Source organism: Quercus robur, chromosome 11 (genome assembly GCF_932294415.1).
Source record: "Quercus robur chromosome 11, dhQueRobu3.1, whole genome shotgun sequence".
Lineage (NCBI taxonomy): Eukaryota > Viridiplantae > Streptophyta > Magnoliopsida > Fagales > Fagaceae > Quercus > Quercus robur.
In genome coordinates this window covers 23,539,237-23,564,114 of record NC_065544.1, presented here as the reverse complement: position 1 = coordinate 23,564,114, position 24,878 = coordinate 23,539,237, and the positions used below count along the sequence as shown (strand labels likewise).

At 37.1% G+C, this 24,878-nt stretch overlaps 1 protein-coding gene across 1 annotated transcript; it reads left to right on the top strand.

Annotated features, from left to right (window-relative positions):
* Positions 1-8,547: 8,547 nt before the first annotated feature.
* Positions 8,548-13,742, top strand: LOC126704860 (2-oxoglutarate-dependent dioxygenase 19-like). The gene is made up of 4 exons (XM_050403852.1): positions 8,548-8,829; positions 8,921-9,156; positions 10,110-10,437; positions 13,458-13,742. The coding sequence occupies exons 1-4, from the start codon at positions 8,548-8,550 to the stop codon at positions 13,719-13,721; spliced, it is 1,110 nt and encodes a 369-aa protein (XP_050259809.1). The 3' UTR covers positions 13,722-13,742.
* The last annotated feature ends 11,136 nt before the right edge of the window (positions 13,743-24,878 follow it).

Here is a 24,878-nt window from a genome sequence, read left to right as displayed (position 1 = left end):
CATACACATTTTGCTAGTGGGCTGGTCTTAGTGGATCCAATCAAGTTGAGTCCTACACATTTTGGTAAATTTTGCTAGTGGGCTGGTCTTAGTGGATCCAATCAAGTTGAGTCCTACACATTTTGCTTAAAAAAAAAGTTTATTGCTACCCAAAAAAAAAAAAAAAAAAAGTATTGATAACAAAATTATAAATTTAGAATAATTTACTTTGTATTAATATTAATTTTAATTTTTTTGTGTAGGTTTAAAGTGTAAAGTGATCATATTAAGTAAAGCTGCAATTGTGCTTTTGATAAACTAGGTTCTATTGTTTTATACATTAAATTTATATTATTCTAGTTAAATTGTAATTTTTTTGTTATTATAGATTGTGTTTCATTTATTCATAAATATTTTTTAATTACAAATGTCTACTAGAAAATATCCATCTGGATATGAAAAACTAAAACAAAAACAAAAAAAAAAACCAAAAACAAAAAAACAAAAAAAACAAAAAGACAAAGAGAAGAACTAATTGAATCTCAAAAAGGAGTTATGGACTAATTTATTACTGGTAAAAAAACAAAATCTTGCAAAAAATTTGAGTGAAAGTTTCATAAATGAACAACAAATTCATCAAAAAGAGTTAGAAGATAATGAAAATATACAACAAAATGATAATAACGAAGGTGATCATGATAATGTTCAAACATGTAATGTCACCATTCTTGATAATGAAACTCAAAATAATTTAAAGGAGAGTGAAAATATTAATGATCAACCTAATTATATTCCTACAAATATTTTTGATCCAAGTCAATGGAAACCTATTGATATAAAATTAAGAGATTTGTTAGTAGAAAATGATCCAATAAGAGTTGATGATCTAAACTTTCCTATAAATAAGAACTCTAGACATTTTTCTACTACGCATTATATTCGAAAATTACCAAATGGGGAGAACCATGATAGAAAATGGTTAGTGTATTCGAAAGACCTAGATAAAGTATTTTGTTTTTGTTGCAAGTTGTTTAATTCAAAATCTAATACAAATCAACTAGCTAATGGAGGAACTAAGGATTGGAAAAATATTAGTTCTATTCTTAAAAATCACAAAACAACCAATGAGCATATTACTAATATGAATACTTGGATTGATTTAGAACTAAGATTATTAAAGAATAAAACAATTGATAAAAATGTCCAAGAACAAATTAAGAAAGAGAAAGATCATTGGAAAAAAGTGTTATTCAAAATAATAGCGGTGGTAAGAAATCTTGGTAAAAGTAATTTGGCATTCCGATCAAAAAATGAAAAGATCTATTAAGAAAATAAACGAAATTTTTTAAGTATAATTGAAATGATTGTAGAATTTGATCCAGTAATGTAAGAACATGTTCAACGTATTCAACATGGTGCAATCCATTATCATTATCTTGGACATAATATACAAAATGAAGTGATACAATTATTAGCAAATGAAATTAAAAGTAAAAATATAAAAAAGATTAAAGAAGCAAAATACTTTTTAATTATACTTGATTGTACCCCCGATGTAAGTCACCAAGAACAAATGACTCTCATACTAAGATGTGTGGATATTTCAATAAATCTGATAAAAATAGATGATCATTTTGTGGAATTTTTAAAGGTAGATAATACTTCTGGAAAAGGTCTTTTCAATAAAATTATAAATGCAATAAAAAATCTTGAACTTGATATTAATGATGTATGTGGACAAGGATATGATAATGGGTCTAATATGAAAGGGAAAAAACAAGGCGTACAAAAAAGAATTCTTGATATAAATCCTAAAACATTTACACACCATGTGGTTGTCATAATCTCAACCTTGTCCTATGTGATATGACTAATTCTTGTCCTAAAGTTATATCTTTTTTTGGAGTAGTACAACGTATATACACACTATTTTCTTCTTCCACAAAGCGATGGAAAATTTTACAAGATAATGTGACAGGTTTAACTTTTAAGCCATTGTCACAAACACGTTGGGAAAGTCGAATTGAAAGTGTGAAAACAATAAAATTTCAAGTTCTAAAAATAAGAGATGCGTTATTACAATTGGCAAAAACAAGTGAAGATCCCAAAACAAAAAAGTGAAGCTGAATCTTTAGCAACATATGAGATTGAAAGTTTTGAGTTTTTGATAGCTATGACTATTTGGTATGACATATTATTTGTTGTTAACTCTATTAGTAAAAATTTACAATCGAAAGACATGCATATTGATGTTGCTATAGATCAATTAAAATGTCTCATGTCTTTTTTTAAAAAATATATATATATATATATATATATATATATAGAAATTGCATCTACTATGAATTCATCTAAAGAAATTGCAACCAAAATGGAAATAGAGCCTATATTTCATAAAAAAAAAAACGTATAATTCGTAGGAAGAAACAATTTGATGAGAATGTCAATAATGAGACAACACAATCTGCTAAAGAATATTTTAGAATTAATTATTTTTTATATATAGTAGATCAAGCTATTTCTTCAATTGAAAGTAGGTTTGAACAATTTCAAATATATGAAAATATTTTTGGTTTTTTATTTAATTTTGAAAAACTATAATCACTAGATGATGATAGTTTGAAAAAAATTGTCTTAATCTTGAATGTTTTCTCACACATGAAACTTATTCCGATATTGATAGCTTAGATTTAGTTTCAGAACTACAAGTTTTAAAAGAAGTTTTGCAAATAAATGATAACTCTCCAATTAATGTACTAAATTATATAAAGAGGCTAGAATCTTTTTTCAAATATATGTATTGCTTTCAGAATATTACTAACTATACCTGTTACAGTTGCTTCCGCAGAAAGAAGTTTTTCAAAATTAAAATTAATAAAATCTTATTTAAGATCAACTATGTCACAAGAAAGATTAATTAGATTAGCCATATTATCAATTGAAAATGAAATGTTAGCAGAACTTGAATGCAAAAATTTAATTAGTAATTTTGCTTCTCAAAAAACAAGAAAAATATGTTTTAATTGAAGAAAATAGATGAATTTATAATTAAATATAATAGAAGGCCACGTTTAAAGCTTTCGCCTAGGGCCCCAAATTCGTTGAGCCGGCCCTACCTGACTTAGATGGCAGCAACTCCAACACCCTAGTAAACAACAAATCATTGCCCGAAATATGGTATTATTAAAATAAAATATAAAATATAAATTTTTTTTTTTTTTTTTTAAATCCATAACACAGAACCAACATTCCATAACCAAGTTTGATCAACAAGATTTATTTAAAAAAAAAAAAGAACCAACAATTTTTTTTTTTTAAGTTTGATTTATTCTGCTTGTTTTACAGGTGCTTTAACCATCTGCCTTGCTCTACAAAAATAATGGTTTACTTCAAAAGCCCTCCAGGAACTAGGTGGGACAAGAACTCTTAGCATTAATATATAGTTGCACCTGTCCTTCTGTTTGACAACCCCTGCATAATTTATTCAATAGTTGTAAATATGATGCTTGAAGAGAAGGGAAAACAAAAACAAATCGCACTTAAAATTTGATTGTAAAACAGCTATTTTATCAAAATTACAATGCTGAAAATTAGGAAATTACTTGGATGTTAAACTTCGAGAATAATTGGAATAGGTTATGAAATATATAAGCTGTTAGCATGAAAACTCTTTTTAAATAACAATTCATTTTTTAGTTAATTTCACTAATGACGAGCCTTATGCATACACCTCATACATAAGAAAAGAATCCAGATATGAGACATGAGCTTCATGTTATCCTTACTTTATTTTTATCTTTATCTCATCTATTAAATATAGCTTATGGCTTAAGATGCTTGAGCCCTACACCTTGAGTCCTTGACATTCCAGCCTAAAGATGCTTGGGGTCCAGGCCACTTTCAAGTTTTTATCCTTCAATGTCACAAAGTGATGAAGCAAAGATATGTCTTTTTTAAGAATGACAACCTCACAATCAAATTTTTGGCATTCTTTCCTCCCCTTGGGACCAAAACGAACTTGTCACCCAAAAAAAGAAAAAGAAAAAAAAAGAAATGATGTTCCGTACCCCATTTTAATTAATATGAATCTAAAGTATTAAGCTCCCTAACATAACACTGCAGCAAAACTCTGCATGAATGCAACTTTTTAATTGAGGAAAAGAACCTTGAATCACCTTATTCAATTCTCTTACTTTGGTCAATTCCTTCCCCCTTTTAAAAAAAATAAATAAATAAGTAATTTAGGGTACAGGGCTATATTTCTTATAAATATAATAAGAAACCAGTGTAGTCAAAGACATGAGCTTCATGCATCACATTATCTCTGTCATGTGCATCACAAACTCCATCAAAGTGCGAACACAAAAAAAAAAATAATAAAAATAAAAATAAAAATAAAAATAAAAATGATGTTCCGTACCCCATTTTAATTAATATGAATCTAAAGTATTAAGCTCCCTAACATAACACTGCAGCAAAACTCTGCATCAATACAACTTTTTAATTGGGGAAAAGAACCTTGAATCACCTTATTCAATTCTCTGACTTTAGTCAATTCCTTCCCCCTTTTAAAAAAATAAATAAATAAGTAATTTATGGTGCAGGGCTATATTTCTTATAAATATAATAAGAAACCAGTGTAGTCAAAGACATGAGCTTCATGCATCACATTATCTCTGTCATGTGCATCACAAAGTCCATCAAAGTGTGAACAAAAAAAAAAAACACCCTCATCAACCAGTGTAGTCAAAGGCAAGTTGGGCACCTACCTAGACGCCTAGGTGAGGTGCCTTTAGTGAGGCGCTCGCAAGGTAGCCAAAGGCGAAAGGTGCCCAAGGCCTTGTACCACCCGGGGTGTGAGGCAACAAAAAGGCGCAGCCCAAGTAAAGCAAGGAAGCCAAATTTTTAATATATTTATTATACATATATGTAGAACTTAAATCATATGTACCTAGTGTCTTAAAATATTATAATGAAGTGTTTTTCAATGTGTTGCATGAAGAAATTAGGTCTATCAAATTATTTCAAAATATGATTAACATGGTTTAGGCTCTATTAGTTATTCTAACAATTGATTTTACAACAAGCTTCTATATAACAATAAGTTTGACAACAAATTTTTGTAAATCAGTTTAACTACCAATAGGTTTTATAACATGCCCTTTTAAATTAATTATCTAATAATAGGTTTCACAACAAACTTCTATAAATAAAAAAAAATAATAATAATAATAAAATTAAAAAATTAAAAAAAAAAAAAAAAAAAAAAAAAAAAAAAAAAAGCCTAAGGCTCTCGCCTTATCGCCTTTGTCCTTGCTTAAGGCGGTCACATTGCTAAACAATGGGGAAACCCTCCATGCCACTCAACCACTTGGTTAGGAATACAAATCCTCTGTACCATTTTATGTTCTATTAATTACAATCTGTCGTGTATTTATTTATTTTTTTCATTTTAAACTCTAACTATTTTATAAAGAAAGTTAAACAAGGTCAGTTTTGATTTATAAAAAATTAGGTGAAACACAAAAAAATGGTACAAAGTATAATCCAAGTAACACCAAACAAGTTGAACACAAACTACCATAAGTTATAAGAATAAGAACAACGAATAAATAGGTGATCTAACGATTCTCCATCACTCTTACCCATACCCATACAACACCTGTTCACAATACAAATAAATCCTCTTCCTCAAATTATTCATCTTTCCCTTAGTCAGCATCGGGCCGCTCTGCTGTGTCGGTGTTGCCACCTCTTGATCAACTTGAGTCAAAAACACCTCTTGGTCGATCCATTTATCACACGCGGGATTGTGGATACGAGCGGCTCCGACGGAACACCACCACCACTATCCTTCGCTGCCTTGCTGTGCCCCACAACACATCAGTCGCCAACTCCATGGGCTCTTGACTTTTTAAGCCCGGACAATCCTCTTCTTCAAAGATGGATCCCAGGCCCTTAAAATAATCTTGACCTGGCCCATTTCACCTACTTGTAGAATGTTGCCCATCCAAAACAACTTCTTCAATAATTTGCTGCCCACGTGGCCTTCAAATCTCTTTAGGTTTGAGTCACATACCCACGTTTCCCCCAAAATCAACTACTCTTACCTTCTTCACGTTTGCACGAAAATTTTGATAGAAGTTTAAAAGTTGGCATAAAATTATAATTTAATTATGTTGGTCTCAAATGCAAGGAAAAACTACTAAAAATGAGTTTTAAAGTTTTTTTTTTTTTTTTTTTTTTTGTTTATCAAAAAAAAAGATTTTTTTTTTTTTTTTTTTTTTTTATTGTTAGATAAATATCTTACAGGTGTTGCATATCAGTTTGATCCCTTGGCCGTAATGTATCATGAAAAACACTAAGCTAGTGGCACTCAGCCGGGATGTCAAGCCATCGCAACAGTTTCTTCTCTCAAATGGCCAAACAAAAAATCAAATAAAAGTTTGTAGTGTCATACTTTTACAACAAATAAGTTATAAAATATTCTATATAGATTATCTCGATGATTGCATTTTTAAACTTGTAACTAAGTACATATATATAAAAATATATATATATATATATATATATATAGTATTAATGTTGTAATGTTGGGAAGACTACTAAATATTGTAATGTTGCAACTTTTTTTGGGGATTTGATTTTGTAAAGCTCTATTGCACTAAATTGGGGATGATATTGCATGCACATGTTATCTTAGGATAGATTATACATGTCATTCTTTTTTACATGTCATCCTAGGATAGAACCTATCATTGTTTCATTTTACATGCACATGCATAGTGTCTACTCTTTTTAAAATCAAATGCCAAATATTTTAGTTTTTATTTAAATGGTGGGTTTCAAGATTAAATTCGAAAAGAGGTACTATCTTTTTAGATAGGCATTGTGGGAGTGCTTAATACCTTCTCCATACATAACTGAACTTCCGAATCTTTGATTTCTGGTTTGAGACGTTCTTTTTATTTTTTAGTTTAGCTTAAGAGCCCTTAGAAGTTTCTTAGTTAAATTAGGAAATAAAATCAAACTTGCAGTTCAATTTTCAGTTTTTGCTATTGTTTTATTGTTCGATCCTAAATACCATTACACATTATTAATGTTAATGGACCAATAACTTGTTGGTCTTTTAGGAGTGTTGTGGTTAGTGCGGAAGCACGGGTATTACAAGAATATTGAGATGGAGGCTTTAAAGAAACATTTTATGATTTCTATAGGAGGGAGGAGCTCGGGCAACTAGCAGAGTATTGCTCTGTATATTGTTTCAATTTCATTTCTAGATGTTGTTACACTTGTAAGTTCTATATTTCAATAAGATGCTCTAGAGTTTACTTTCTTTCTTCTTGAATGACACCAGGTCATGAGGTGTCCATTTGCATGCTTCTTCAACTTCATTTTCTGCCACATTTTTGCTGAATTGCTTCTTTCTTTGACACCTAGGAAGCCACTTGTTAATCCATATGAATTGCAAATTAAATTCTTAACATACAAGTGAACCTAATATGTCTAACAAGTGAAAATGAAAAATAAGTCAAGAGGGGACTAAAAGCACAGAAATTCGACCACAAACAGCATAGCAACGGGAAGAAAAAGCAGAGACAGGTGTAGTCGAATTCAAGCTGCAGATGTTAACACTTCAGTTCGAGATGAACCAAGATCTCAACTTTTATTGATAAGACGCCAATCTCATTATCTATGGGCCCTAAAACTTTTATTATTTATCTTCTTATTTGACAATGTGAACAACGTAAGTCTATATAAACAGAAAAAAATATAAATCACACTTTTTTTTTTGTCATAACTTTATCACAACACTGATATGGTAGTTTTTTAGTAGTAGATTCATGGAAAAGTGACAGGCAATTAGTTACAATTTATTTATCACATAGGATAATTATGAAAAAAATGTGTGATCCTAAAATTACTCATATATAGTCATATAAATGATTACGACTTAAACAAAACATAACAATATTGTGCACGACTACTCAGCTAGCTTCCTCTTATCTTGTGTGTTTCTCCATGGCTTCAGCAATTCCATTAACAGATTTCTTCTTGTTTATTGTTGTTACTTATTGACTCTTTATGTGTTCTTCTTTATGCATGATTATATATGTAAGTTGTTCTTGTTTATATAGTCATAAAAATAAATTAATTCCCTGCTACATACCCAACTAGGGATACTACAGATTTTACAACATAATCTTTACAAAATCTTTACAAATGGATGTGTTACTCATTATCAAAAAGTAATTTAGAAATTTTTTTTATTTTACTATTGAAACCCACCGATCACATTTATTGTCACTCAGTTTGTGAACCATGTATAGGAAAATGTATATAAAGCATTTTTTATTTGTGATTAGCCTCAAGTATCAATTTGTAAAGTTTATGTATAATTTTTTGGTGTTACTAATATCAATCGATTATTTATCTTTTTGTTTGACAATGTGGACAAGGTAAGTCTATATAAACCTAGTTATAGCTTATACGTAATATAACAATATTGTACACGGCTACTCTGCTAGCTCTCTCTCTTTCTTGTGTTCTCCTCGTTTCTGCTCTTCCATGGCTTCAACAATTCCACTTGATACCAAAACCTTGAAGGTATCACCTGTTCATCCACCTAAGATAACAAGTGTCAAACCACTAGTAGAATCAACTGGCCTCTCCTCCCTCACTTCGATTTACACCTTCACCCATAATCTCCATGATGAACCAATATCTGATGATCCAGAAGATTCAATCCCCATTATTGACGTCTCTCTTCTTGTTTCCGGTAGTCCTGAAGAACAGTCCCCAGTCATCCATCAACTCAACAAAGCCTGCTCAGATTGGGGCTGCTTCTTGGTACAATTTAACTGTCTTGAGCTTTCTATTAAATTTTTTAACATGTCTAAAGTTGTTGCATATTACTGAGATTTGACGAGGGTTGTCATAGGTGATTAATCACGGTGTGCCAGAGAGCCTGACAAAGGCAATGATAGAAGTGTTTCAAGAATTTTGCAACCTGCCAGAGGAAGAGAAGCAAGAGTTTCATGGAAATCATGTTATGGATCCAATCAGGTGTAGCACTGGTTTTAATCCTTCAATGGATAAAGTAAACTTATGGAGAGATCATCTCAAGTTCTACACATATCCTGAATTTCACTCACCCAACAAACCTGTTGGGTTTAGGTACATTTCTTTTCATTTCAGATTTAACCTCCTAAATCATATCATATATTATAAATAAAAATTCAGCTCTAAACTCTAAGGTATTAATAATCATATATTTTAAGGGTAATTCATAATTGAGAACTCATGTTTTATATTAGCTTTATTCAGTGACAAAAGTTTATTTGTAATGCATTTTATTGGTGACGTATTGTTTTCTGGATTTTCATGTGAGTTGGGATAGTGTACTTAATCCTCTCCTTGAAGACTGAATCAACTAGAGATCTTGTAGCCTAGAGGCAACCAGCTCCTGACCTAAGATGCCCGTGAAGTCCATGTGTCAAGTCTTTGTATGAGAGTGCAATCGTGCACCTCACGACCATCTCGCGACCTTAGGGGTCGAACAGGTCGCAAGTTGCACGATCTCTATAAGGCATTTGGCTTGGAGGGTTCATAGTGTCCTTATGTACTGTAACTACCTTTCTTGGTGGAGATTTTTGACGAGTGGTCAGGGGAGAGGTTTTTACGTCCTGTGCTTGGGTTTTCCTCTTCCATAACACTTTTGGTGTTATGTGTGTTTTGCTTGCTTCTCTCTATATTTCCTTCAGCTTTCTATATTGCCATGCTTGTGTAGTGTAGTTGGTTTGTTTGGAAATTTGCTACGTCATGTACACTTTGACCATTGATTAGTTTAGTGTTTAAATCAACTTAGCTGTAAAACATTGTATTAAGGGTTCTAAATACTTGCTAGGACGTATATAGTATATTTTCAGTAATTATAGATTGTACTGTTTATGTAAATATTACATTGAACATTGTAAATATTTTGTGTATTATAATGTAAATCTTGCATAGCTAAGAATTTTTCATCTTTTAATTTTGATAAATTTCTTTTTCAATTTAAATTTCAAAATCAGGTCATGGCCTATATGCAATTCATAATGAATGGCTTATCTCTATTGTTATTGACACAGTGAGATTGCATTGGAGTTAAGCAAAAGAAACAGAGAAGTAGCGATAGTAATACTGAAAGCTATATCAAAGAGCTTGGGGCTGGAAGAGAGCTACATAGAGAAGGCCTCCAATTTCGAGTTGGGTTTACAAATTCTTGCTGCTAACTTTTATCCAGTTTGTCTAGAGCCAGAACGAGCAATTGGCATCCCCCCTCACTCGGACCATGGTCTGTTAACCCTTTTGGTGGATAATGGAATCTCTGGACTTCAAATACAGCATAAAGGAAAATGGATTAATGTCAATCTCCTTCCCAATGCACTTTTTGCTCACATTGGTGACCACTTGGAGGTACATTCTGTCTTGCATCTACAACTCCTTTTTTACTTGTCCCCATGAATTATCCATCTCCTCGGTATCTTTCTTTCTTTTCTTTTTTTTTTTTCTTTTTTTTTCCCATGTTGTTTTCTTATAAGCAACTAGTAAGGTTGGTTTAATAAAATTTTAGGTTTAAGGTGATAATTTTCTTGTTTATTTATCGTTCACTAAATATTTTTTCTATTCTTTTTATTGCTAATAAAAAAATTTAAGAATTAAATTAACATTCATTTGCCTTAACATTTATAAGTACGGACTCACTTAAAATCAAACTAATAAAAGATTTTTTCGCATCAATTTTATATAAGTCATAAAATGAAAAAGAAAAATGAAATAAACTTATGAGTAAATTATATTATTGGGTGATTCAATTGTGAATGGTTGGTTTCATTTTGGTCCCTTAAATATTTATTTTATATTAGACTGTTGTAGGGGCCTTTTTTGCGTATTGTGCGTTGGGCTGGGCTGCCTCCTGCGGTAATGGGCCCGAATGTTTCTGAGTAAGGGAGTTGGGGCCGGTCCAATTATAACTCAACTTGGGCCGGTTTGTGCACAAACTATGCCTTGTCTGCCAAGAGTAGGCTTACGGCAAGCAGAACTGTTTCAGATGAGTTACGGCAGGCAGATATAATAACAATAGCAAAAACAGAGTATTCTGACTATTTAAATAAAATAGCCAAGTAATCCCTACTTATAAAACATGATTACAGTCGTGATAATGTCATTTACAGAGAAAGTAAAGGAGAAAGAAAATAATATGAACTAATTAAGAATGGGCATAAATCAAGTTTTAAGTTTGGTCCGCCGAAGCAAAGCCAAAGAGGGGAGAACGCCTCCTCTCAATGCAAATAATCTCCCAGGAAAAGATCCTGCTGTGGGGATTAATGGTTTTGAAGGAGTCGGACCTAAATGGTTATTGCCCAAAAGGAATCCTTGTTACATTTTGGAAGAGAGCAGGATTTGAAGGGGGAGAGAGGGAAACCGACCTCCTGGTGCATGCCCATTGTACTATCTCTCTTTTTTCCTCAATTTCCTCTCTTTTCTTCTCTGTTTTCTTTCTTATCTTTTTTCTTTTCTTTTACTCTGTTTTCTTTTTACTCTGTGAATGCTCTGTTTTTCCATCCCTTTCTCAGGGCACGGCAAAGGTCCTTTTATAGTGCCTGCCGTGGCCAGTTTTTACTACTTTGCCCCTTAACCGCCTTTTGTCTGGTCTGGGCGTACTTGCCGACCACCAAAGGTGTGTGACACTTACCCTTGCCAGACAAAGGCAGGTTTGTTTCATTCCTCAGTCTACCGTAGCACTCTTTCCTATCACGGTATAAATGCTTTCTCTCTCTTTCCCTCAAGGCATGCACCTAACGGTTCCCCCCTGAACCTTGCCTCCTTTGGGTGATCTGTCATCCCAGCATGACGTACCTCCCAAAAAGGCTTGGGCAAGAGCCGCAAAATAGATTTTTTCCCCTCTCCCCACCACCAAACCATACCCCCTTTACCTCTTACCTCTAGCCCATGGCCCCACCGCGTCCCATATTGGCTGGGTATAGGCTGGTGGTGCCTGGGCCTTGCGCGTGCTCTCTTTTCAGATATATTCAAAAGTCTGCCTGCTGCTCATGCGTTTACCATGATCTAGAGACTCTCCGTCCATGTTTTCTGACCTTTTATGTGGGCTTTTCTTTGGTTTCTCACTCCATTCAAGAGCTGGATTTTGTCTGATGATGGGTCTTACCTTTCTTTGGCCCACTCTCGATTTTCTTTATTTCTTGCAACGTAGTACTATTATTTCTGCTGTAATAACTTAATCCTGCTGGGCCTTTTGGGTCAGCTGTTTATTCCTTCTCTCAGTGGCTTGTCATGGCCACTGTTTTGCTTTTACTTATGGGCTCCTATGTCCCTTTGGGCTTTCCTTTGGGCACCCACGGCCCGTTTACTTTCTTTGGGCTTCCTCGGCCCATTTGCTAATTCCACACTCCCATGGGTTTTTTACTAACTTCATTGGGCTTCCCTGGCCCAATAACCTTATTCTCATCTTTGGGGTTCATGGGCCTGCCATAAACCCCTTACTCTCTTAGTTTGCATTGCCTTGGGCCTGCGGCAGCTCTTTCTCACTTTTCTTTCTCATACACTGCCCATGGGATGCTATTTCTTTCTTTCCGAGCTTCTTTGAGCCCACTTGCTCCTTCAAGACCCATTTGTTTATTTCTTGGGCCTATGATCCATTATTCCTGCCGCTTGGACCTAATGGTTTTTTACTATCTATTTTGTCAATTCCTTGTTGCCCTCATTATTGGGCTTTCTTTCTGTCTGCCTGGGCTCTCACAAATCGCCCTCAACAACTGTCATATAAGTATTTATCAAAATATTATACAAAAATTATATTGTTGTCTTCCATTTAGGATAGAACGCAATTGTCTAAATACCCAAAAGAAAGAGTCAATCATGTTTAAGAGCTTAGTTCTAATATTAAGTAGGGTTCGTTATGCAAGAGTATTGGGAAAAATAAAAAGGGGATTGGTGATGGGAACCGTGTACCTAATAGACATACACATTAGGGTTGACTTTTTTTTAATTTTTTTAAAAAAAAAAATTATGGAGATTTCTTCGATTTGGGGAATTACCTAATTGCCTAAATGGCCAAAATGAAGTATTAACCCTTCAAATAGCTTAGTTCGTAATATTAAGTATGGCTAGTTGTGAGTTAATAGAAATTAAAATAGGGTTGATGATCGTAACAACGAAGTGGAGACACAATTACAAGAGTTCTTTTTTTTTTTCTTTTTTCTCTATTTTATATATATATATATATATATGTGTGTGTGTATGTAAATACATACGTATGTAAATAATTTTTTTATCTTAATATCTTTGGCTTTAGGTTTTTTTGCATATCATGTTCTTCACATTCAAGCCTAATTAATATTTAACTAATTGAAAAAAAATTTAACCACAATTTATTGAATTCATCAAAATTTTCTAAATATATTGTTTCGTGCAAGATTTTGAGCAATGGCAAATACAAGGGTGTTCTACACCAGGCACTTGCCAATGACAAAGCTACAAGAATATCCATAGCCATGCCACATGGACCATCGCTAGACACAGTTATAAGGCCAGCACCAGAGTTTGTTGACAATGAAAGTCATCCACCTAAATACATTGAAATAACGTACAAGGAGTATGTGAAATTGTTGCTAAGTGGTGAGATTTGTTCTAAATTTCGGTTGGATTTTGAACAAAGCAAAGCAGTCTATGCTAGTTGATTGCTTAACATGGCAAATTTCATAATGTAGTGTTTGATAATAAATGTTGTTCGGATAAAATTTACTTCCATTCTCAAAATTTGGTTTGAATTTGTAATTTGATAATAATGGCCATTCATAGGATTGATGATTCTTTTAAAATCTGGAAACATGATATCTATATTTACAAGTGGTTTATATGGACTGCGGACAGTCTGTGTGGCACAATATTCTTTCCTGTTAATAGACTATTATTCCTATATTTGTAACAGTCTCCCTATTTTACAAGAAATCAATTACTTAGTTCGGCAATTTGCTTAACATCTACGGAGTTACAGTGATTTCACTGTTTTCAAGAGAAAATATAAGATGCGGCAATACAATTTTTCTCACTTAAAACAACATGACTAACTTAAATCTAGAATAACAGTATTTATAACTCACATAGCTGATTCACAATAGGCTAAAATGGACTAAACCTCAGAAAATTTCTCATTAAAATCATAACACTTTTATATTGGGTCTTGTTATAATCTAAATCAATATAAAACAAGCTCCACATAGCCTAACAAAAATGTTCTCTAGAATTCCCTGAGAAATTTACAATGTATAGAGGTCTTTTAATTATGACCTGTAATTTTATATAGATGATTTTATATCATGTCATTAATCCATTAACAAAATATTTAAAATAATAGTGCTACAACCGTTATTAAAAAAATTTGAATTGGCGTGTCATATTTTATTAATTCATTTTAGTTTTTAAACATTTAAAAAATAAAAATAAAAACCTTGAAAACCCCATAATTTTTAATCTTGGTGCCTCTCTCCTCCTATGTTCTTATCAAGTCATACTTTTCTTGCATTTAGTGCTATCTTTATTCCAGCCAATTGGAGATTGTTAAGTCATATTCTTTTGTACTTAATATTAGACATGGCAAAACGGGTCAGAATTTTCTGGCCCGACCCGACTTGACCCGAAAAATACTTGACCCGAACTTGATTTTTTTGACCCGAAGCAAAAACGAATTGACCCATGATCCAACCCATGTTTTTTGCGGGTCAACCCGATCCGACCCAAACCCAAACCATTTTTTTTTTTAATTTGGTTAAAAAAAATAATAAAATTAAAACAATATTGGTTTAATTGTTTGTTGTGAGTTTTAAGGAAACAATTGAGATATTTACATAACCGTATGCAAATTAATTGAAAGATGAATTATTGAGCATTTTGTAATGAGTAAAGATTTTTAGATATCAAATAGCAAAGTGTATGCCAAGATAATCTGGTTATAGTACAGTTAAAAATATAGATTTAAAATTGTAGACATGTGTGAGAAACATTCACAAGTGTGATAATAATGAAGCCAAAATATCAAATTAATATAAATTATGAATGCTTAGACCTATTTTTTAACAATTTATGTCCAAAATAAACAGCTTTTCAAAATAAATTATGATATTTCCTAGAGTGTGTGTTACTTAACAATGATATGATATTCGTAAAAGAGACCATGTATAAATAAGTAAACAATCAAGCTTTAATATATCTCTCAAATTGAAATAGGGTGCCAACCACAATTGACAATAAATTATAAAATTAATTTTCAACATTGTAAATTTCTTATTTGTTTTTATTCTTTGTCAAATGAATTATCCAATAAATCATTTGTAATTTTGTTTTATATTTTGGGATGTTGATATTGTGTATAAATAAAACTTGTGAATTTGTTTTACTTATCTTTGTGTTATTTTGTTTTAGATAGCAATGTTAGGGTTTGTATAATTTTAAAATTATTGAATAAGTATTAATAAGTGTAATTCATTCTTGATATAAGTGGTGAATTCAAAATCATGCATTTTACATCAAGTAATTTGTTGCATGACTCTCTAAATGGCAAATACATGTTGTTTTCTTTAAATAATAATAATAAAAATAAAAAATAAAAAATAAAAATAAAAACATGTGGAAAATACATGTCGACCCGACCTAATCCACAACCCGATTGACCCGAACCCATTTTTAACCCGCTTAAAATAACCCTTTTTGACCCGCAACCCAATTGACCCGACCCGCCTGTTTTGCCATGTCTACTTAATATTGTCTTTATTTCACTCCAATTTGATTGTAATTCACGCATAATATCTTGTATTTGTGGGCTTCTGTTGTATTTGAGTTGGGGTTGCACATCAAAAATGGAAGTTTTGTTAAAGGCAATTTCGCACCCGCAAAATGAAGTTGGCACCAACGAATTTGGTACGTCATAGTCATTTAAAAAGTAGTTGGGTTTATTTTCATGAGTCCCTAGAGATTTCGTACCTGCGAATTGCACACACTTATAAATTTGTTACACAGATTACATCCTGTTCCAACCTCTTACTCATTATATACATTTTATTCAAGGTCAGCCCTACCACTAGGCCAATTAGACAATCGTCTAAGGCCCTAAATTTTAACCAATAGAAATTTCTATACCTATAAGAGAATTAATTACGCTCCAAATATTAGCCAATAGATTAAAAATAATAATAATGCAATGGACCAGGGGAGTTCATACCATACCGGATCGACCAGTACTATCGGTATTTGCCATACTAGTACCTAAACCAGTACAAAAACATGGTTGTTTCTTATTGTTCCAAATACCGAGCATACTGTATTGTACCGATCATGCTGGGAAATATGTCGAATTCTTGCCAAAAAATAAAAATCGGCCGGTATATTAAAAAAAATAAAAAAACAAACAAACAAACAAAAATAAAACAAAACAAAACAAACAAAAAACAAAAACAAAAACAAAAAAACAATGTCAATGGATAAAAAAAAAAAAAAAACCAAATATCTCAAATCCCCACTGTCGCCATGATGTTCTGGTAGTGACACTATTTTTCCATTCATTCTCTTATCTAGTCCTCCTTCTAATCTAGACATCTTCTCTCATTTCTATTTCTTACTTTATCTTATGTTTATGGACAGTAGACTCGAGTTGTAGCTTTTTAACTATTTTTTTTTTTTTGAGGACACGTGTAGCTTTTATGGCCTTTAAACTTGACGTTTAGGCAGTGTGTCTTTGATAGGATACTAACCCACATAAGGAAAATTTTTGTATGAGACGATCTCATGAGACCTATGTCTCAATGACACGTGGGTCTCACAAGATCGTCTCATACAAGGGACTCACATGTCATTGAGACATAGGTCTCATAATACCGTCTCATACAATACTTACTCTCCACGTAAACTTGATAATTCAAAGTTTTAAAAACTTTTATTTTTGTTATAAAATTTTTTAAAAAACCTTAGAAGTTTCCAACGGCAAGTAGGAAAAGATATTAATTAATAATAATAATAATATTATTATTATTGTGGGGACCGGCCCAGAATAACAAGTTGGCTGGACCTTGGGCCCGTCCGACGACGATCCTGTCCGAGGAGACGTCGCAGCCCACAATCCCTACCCAAGCCAACTGGGCGAAGAAAACACGTCCGAGGAGCGATTCCTCCTCAGAAATCCAAAAGTCCAGATCAATGATGCATCCCAGTTACTGTAGCCCTCACCTCAAACGCACAAAAAGAAAGAAGGTCCAAAATATCCTAGCAAAGGCTGTCACCACCACATTAAATGCACCACAACTACTCTCCTGGCCGCATTAATGAGGAGAAGACCCCTGAACAATGTTACCTTGGTCACTGTAACTCACAAAGAACTGGTAAGGGCGTCTGATGGGACAGGTGCTCAAGTGGGGGTTTGAATGATCAACAAGTGTAGGGCCCAGATGATAAAGGAGGGCCTATATCATATGTAAGAGTCCCCCAGAAATGGGGACGGGAAAAAGAGGGCGAGGAGAGGAGAGAGAAAAGAAAGAAGTCATTGTATGAAAGCTTGTCCATGAATGGAACTTCGACTTAGACTTACATTTTCGTGATTTACGTTTTTACACCCACTAAGAACATGCAGCGAACCGCTTGAGCCAACTGGAACCGAGTTCTTCAGCCCATACTCTACAAACTTCATTGTGTGGGACTTCTTGGGCCAAGGCCTGATCATCCAGGACCGGGTTAACGAAAATCGTGTCCCTACAATTGGCGCCGTCTGTGGGAAGAACTAGGGTATCAGCTAGCACAACGGTCGAGCATGGCAGAACTAGGTCCACACCAGGAGAATCCTCACCAGGCTAACTCCCAACAGACACAACCCGTTGAGTCCCAGAGGCAAAATAACCCTGCCAACCCAGGTGGCAGAGGGAATCGTGAGGGAAGTGTGCATACTATCCGGACGAGCCAGAGTCACACTCAAATAGGTAGTCACGTGTCCCAGAGGCGAAATAGTCATCAGGCCATGTAGCGAGAGATAGATGACCTGAAAAAGAAGTTACGACGTGTGCAGCGACAACGATCTCCCTCTGGCTCAGACAAGTCCTCTAATGCGGAGGATGCGAGTTACCGACGGAGGTCAAGGACCCCCCCAAGTGAAACATTTTCTTACGAAAGGGAACCACGCCCTGCACGGAAATATGAGAGCCCATCCAGCAAGGGTTCGAGAAACGATGCTATGAAGAGGGCGCTAGACCAGGTTTCAAGGTCACCCTTCACGTATAGAATCGAAGGGGCTAAGCTGCCTCGACGCTTCAACCAACCGGCGTTCGCCATCTATAACGGCCGAGCAGACTTGGTAGAGCACGTGAGTCAGTTTAACCAAAAAATGGCGATCTACTCGCAAAATGAAGCCCTAATGTGCAAAATCTTCCCATCCAGCTTGGGATCAATGGCGATGAGGTGGTTCAACAACCTGAAGACAAATTCCATAGGATCATACAAGCAGCTCACTCAGGCTTTCTGCTCCCGCTTTATTACAAACACCAGAGTCCCTCGACCCCTCAGTTCGCTATTGTCCTTATCCATGCACGAAGGAGAGACCCTGAAAGCATATTCGGATAGATATTGGGAGGTGTATAACGAGTTAGATGACAACCATGATGATGTTGCTATCAGCACATTCAAAAGCGGTCTCCCCACCGAGCATGGCTTAAGAAAATCCCTCACTGGTAAACCGGTTGCCAACGTTCATCAGTTGATGGATAGGATCGACAAGTACAAAAGGGTGGAGGAAGATCAGCTGTAAGGAAGGGGAAAGGAGAAGGTCACTCCTCCCAAAGCAAATGATTTTAGGTCGGAACGATAGCCAGCCGAGGAGAGATTTTTCGCGACAGGCTGGACAGAGCAACACGCAGACAGTGAATGCCGTATTCAGGGAGCCAGTACAACAGGTGCTAGAGAAAGTAAGGAACGAGCCCTATTTCAGATGGCCAGGAAAGATGGCTGGAGACCCTTCCAAACGTAACCAGAACCTGTACTGCCACTATCATCAGGACCATGGGCATACCACTGAGGATTGCAGGAATCTATGGAATCACCTAGATCAGTTGGTCCGAGAAGGGAAGTTACATCACCTTCTGCACCCCTCGAGCGGCCATCCCTGTCGAACAATACAAGAGTCTCGAAAGGATGTGTCCTTAAGACCCCCCACTGGAACGATACATGTCATCCTCGCCGCACCAGGAAGAACTGGGCCACCCCTCCCCAGGGTACTGGCTGTTGATCGGCTCCCCTCCGAGGACAGGCAAAGGGAACCCAAAAGGTCAAAAAAGGGAAGCTCTTTGATACTAGGATTCTCGGACGAGGATAAAAGAGGAACTATTCAACCTCACGACGATGCCTTAGTGGTTACGTTAAGAATTGGAGGCTTCGATGTGAAAAGGGTGTTAGTAGACTCAGGAAGTGTGGTAGAGATAATGTACCCTGATCTATACAAGGGGCTGAACCTGAAGCTGGAGGATTTGGCAGCTTATGACTCCCCCCTTATCTGCTTCGAAGGGAGGATTGTTACGCCAAAGGGGCAGATCAGACTACCCATACAGACTGGGTTGGAGGTGGTGGAGGTAAATTTTATCGTGGTCAACGCTTACACACCCTACACCGCGATAGTTGCCAGGCCATGGATCCACGCCTTAGAAGCCGTATCCTCCACACTTCACCAAAAAGTAAAATACCCATCCAGAGGACAAGTAGAAGAGATCCGAGAAGATCAGGCCATGGCCAGGCATTGTATGGTGGCCGCCATCTTACATCGGCCCCGTGCTAAGTCCTCGGCCCCTGAGAGCTTATAGCAACCAGCCGCCTCGGCAGGGCAAGGCGATGGGCTAGCCGAGGAGATAAGGTGTGAAAGTTTAGATAAATTCGCTGTCAACAGCGACCCGGAGAAGTTTTTTCAGGTCGGCTCCGAGTTGCCTTCTCAAGAAAAAGAGGAACTGGTCAGATTTCTCAGAGGAAATGTCGATGTATTTACATGGGATGCCTACGACGCCCCGGGAGTTGATCCTAGCCTTATTTGTCACCACCTGAACGTTAACCCCTCTTCCACTCCGAAGAAGCAGCCACCCCGACGCCCCTCAAAGGAACATGCTAGTGCCGTAAAAGATGAGGTGGCAAAACTGAAAAAAGCAGGGGCTATTAAAGAGGTCTTTTACCCCGAATGGTTGGCAAACACGGTGGTGGTAAGGAAGAAGACAGGGAAGTGGAGAGTCTGCGTGGACTTCACGGACCTGAACAAGGCGTGCCCAAAGGACCCATTTTCCTTACCCCGAATCGACCGATTGGTGGACGCAACCGTGGGTCACCCTCGAATAAGTTTCCTGGACGCCTTCCAGGGCTATCACCAGATACCCCTTGCGTTAGAAGACCAGGAGAAGACGGCTTTCATGACGCCCATCGGAAACTATCACTATAAGGTGATGCCGTTTGGACTGAAGAACGCGGGGTCAACCTACCAAAGGATGATGACCAGGATGTTCAAGCCACAGCTGGGTAAAATCATTGAGGTCTACATAGATGATATGGTCGTAAAGAGTAAAGTGGTGTCCAAGCACGTGAAAGACCTCGAAATAATCTTTGCTGTCTTAAGGGAGCACAAGCTGCGACTCAATGCTTCCAAATGTTCATTCGGGGTCGGGTCTAGGAAATTCTTGGGGTATATGGTAACCCACAGGGGAATAGAAGTAAGTCCCGATTAGATCAAAACAATTAACAGCCTACATGCTCCTCGGAATCCAAAAGAAGTGCAGAAGCTCACAGGCATGATCGCAGCGTTAAACAGGTTCATATCACGATCAGCGGATCGATGTCGACCTTTCTACCTCCTGATAAATAAGTGGAAATGGTTTGAATGGTCGGAGGATTGTGTTCGGGCCTTCCAGCAGCTTAAAGAATACCTATCACGACCACCCATCATGTCCAGCCCCGAGGCAGACGAGGTACTGTTTACATACGTCGCTGTAGCCCCCCATGCTGTCAGCCTGGTACTGATACGGGATGATAATGGGGTGCAGCGACCGGTTTTCTATGTGAGCAAGTCATTACATGAGGCTGAGGTGTGATACCTACCCTTGGAAAAAGCAATTCTGGCGATAGTGCACGCCACACGAAAGCTCCCTCACTACTTTCAGGCGCATACGGTCATCGTTCTAACTCAGCTCCCCCTTCGAGCGGTGCTTCGAAGCGCCGACTATACAGGAAGGATCGCCATGTAGAGTGCGCTTTTGGGGGCCTTTGATATTAGATATATGCCCAGATCCTCCGTCAAAGGTCAAGTCCTCGCAGACTTGGTCGCGGAGTTTGCTGAACCCTCTATAGAAACAATAACCGAGAAGAAAGACATGGATGGAAAATCAGTTGGTACAATTTCAACAGGGAGGACCTTGCATTGGAAGGTCTACGTGGATGGCGCAGCCAACTAGAGAGGATCTGGAGTTGGGATAGTTTTAATATCGCCGGACGGTGCTGCCATTGAAAAATCACTGAGGCTCGGGTTCTCGGCTACGAACAATGAAGCCGAATACGAAGCCTTACTTCAAAGGATGACGATGGTTCAAAGATTGGGCGGAAGGGTAATAGAAGCATTCTCGAATTCCAGATTGGTCGTCGGCCAAGTGATGGGTGAGCTGGAAGCTAGAGATGCTAGGATGCAAGAGTATCTAGGACAAGTTAAACACTTACAGACGAGTTTTGAGTCCTTCAATCTGACACACAATTCCAGGAGTGTAAACACCCATGCAGACTCGCTGGCCACTCTCGCCACGTCCTCGGCGCATAATCTACCGCGAATGATCCTTGTCGAAGATCTAGTCCAAGCAAGTCCCATTAGAAGAAACCCGGCCCAGGTCCATCAGATCACAAAGAGTCCCAGCTGGATGGATCCCATAAAAAACTTCCTCCAAGACGACATCCTACTAGAGGGAAAATTGGAGGCCGAGAAGGTACAGAGGAATGCTCCTCGGTTCTGGCTATCGACGCTCCTACTCTGGGCCATACCTACTCTGCATACATCCAGAAGAGTCTGAGTCTTTACTTGAAGAGTTACACGAGGGGATTTATGGAAGTCACACCGGAGGAAGGTCGCTAGCACACAGGGCACTCACCCAAGGATACTGGTGGCCGAACATGCAAAGAGAGGCCCAAGAATACGCCAAGAAGTGTGATTAGTGCCAGAGATTCGCCCCGAATATCCACCAACCCGGAGGAGTCCTCAACCCCCTCTCTAGCCCCTGGCCGTTTGCACAATGGGGTCTTGATATTGTCAGTCCCCTCCCCAAAGCTGTGGGAAACAAGCGATACATAATAGTTGGAACCGATTACTTCACCAAATGGGTGGAGGCTGAACCTTTGGCAACCATTAGGGACGTGGATGCCCAGAAATTCATCTAGAAGAACATAATTACCCGCTTCGGAACTCCACACACACTCATCTCGGACAACGGTCTCCAGTTCGACAGCAAGAACTTTAGGGAGTATTGTCGCGAGTTTGGGATCATTAACCGATACTCCACTCCCGCCTACCCCCAGGGAAATGGGCAGATCGAGGCCGTGAACAAGGTCATAGTGAGCGGACTGAAGAAAAGACTGGATGAGGCAAAGGGGAGATGGGTAGAAGAGCTCCCACACGTCTTATGGACCTATCGGACAACGCCGCGACGGTCAACCGGTGAAACCCCTTTTTCGATGACTTATGGGGCTGAGGCCGTGCTCCCAATCAAGAACAACTTTCCCACACTGAGGTCTAGCTCATTCACCCCAAACAATAACGACGAATTATTGGGAAGAAGTCTAGACCTAGCCGAGGAAAGAAGGGAAAAAGCAACGATCCATATGGCCTATTATCATCAGAAGCTAAGACAAGGATATGATGCCAATGTTAAACTGCGACCTTTAAGTCCGGGTGATCTCGTAATGAGAAAGATTCTCGGCAGCACAAAAAACCCCTCTTGGGGCAAGCTGGGGCCCAATTGGGAAGGACGGTATCGCATCACATCCGTAGCCGGGATAGGCGCTTATTATCTAGAACATTTGGATGAAAAAACTGTACCTCGACCATGGAATGTAAATAACCTAAGAAGATACTATTATTAATGAAAATGGCTTTGCCCATGTTTTGTTTCGTGATTATCCTGTGCCCACTGGTCTATTTACAACTATTCATAGTTTTAAACAGAACCTAAGTCCTGCATGGCTCCTCGGACCACAGACTTAGGGGAAATTATTACTTATGACAATTTATCCAAGTTTTAAACAGAACCTAAGTCTTGCATGGCTCCTCGGACCACAGACTTAGGGGAAATTATTACTTACAGCAACTATTCATAGTTTTAAACAAAACCTAAGTCCTGCATGGCTCCTCGGACCACAGACTTAGGGGAAATTATTACTTATGATAATTTATCCAAGTTTTAAACAGAACCTAAATCCTGCATGGCTCCTCGGACCACAGACTTAGGGGAAATTATTACTTACGGCAACTATTCATAGTTTTAAACAGAACCTAAGTACTGCATGGCTCCTCGGACCACAGACTTAGGGGAAATTATTACTTATGACAATTCATCCAAGTTTTAAACAGAACCTAAGTCCTGCATGGCTCCTCGGACCACAGACTTAGGGGAAATTATTACTTACGGCAACTAATCATAGTTTTAAACAGAACCTAAGTCCTGCATGGCTCCTCGGACCACAGACTTAGGGGAAATTATTACTTATGACAATTTATCCAAGTTTTAAACAGAACCTAAGTCCTGCATGGCTCCTCGGACCACAGACTTAGGGGAAATTATTACTTACGGCAACTATTCATAGTTTTAAACAGAACATAAGTACTGCATGACTCCTCGGACCACAGACTTAGGGGAAATTATTACTTATGACAATTCATCCAAGTTTTAAACAGAACCTAAATCCTGCATGGCTCCTCGGACCACAGACTTAGGGGAAATTATTACTTACGGCAACTATTCATAGTTTTAAACAAAACCTGAGTACTGCATGGCTCCTCGAACCACAGACTTAGGGGAAATTATTACTTATGACAATTCATCCAAGTTTTAAACAGAACCTAAATCCTGCATGGCTCCTCAGACCATAGACTTAGGGGAAATTATTACTTACGGCAACTATTCATAGTTTTAAACAGAACCTAAGTACTGCATGGCTCCTCGGACCACAGACTTAGGGGAAATTATTACTTATGACAATTTATCCAAGTTTTAAACAGAACCTAAGTCCTGCATGGCTCCTCGGACCACAGACTTAGGGGAAATTATTACTTATGACAATTTATCCAAGTTTTAAATAGAATCTAAGTCCTGCATGGCTCCTCGGACCACAGACTTAGGGGAAATTATTACTTACGGCAATTTATCCAAGTTTTAAACAGAACCTAAGTCCTGCATGGCTCCTCGAACCACAGACTTAGGGGAGATTATTACTTAAGGGAAATCATTTCAAGGTGTGCGCGCAGTCTAACATCATTGCAACCCTTATTCAAATTCGCAACATGACATCCTTTTTATCTCGACCGTTTATATCATTGCAAGCGTTAAATACAGGGATGGTACCAGCATAAATCCATAGAAAACAAAGGAAACATTCTATATTAATATTCCGAGGTCAATACAAAGAGAAGTCCTTACAAAAGAACACAAAAACAGGACGACTCTCATTCAAAAAGAAAGAGGGAAGTACAAAAATTAAAAGCCTAAGGGCTAAGCCTTAGCAGGAGGATCCTTCTTCTGCTCTGGCTGAGGAGGAGGAGCCTCGGAGATAGAGTCCACGGCGGGATCCTTCGCTTTATC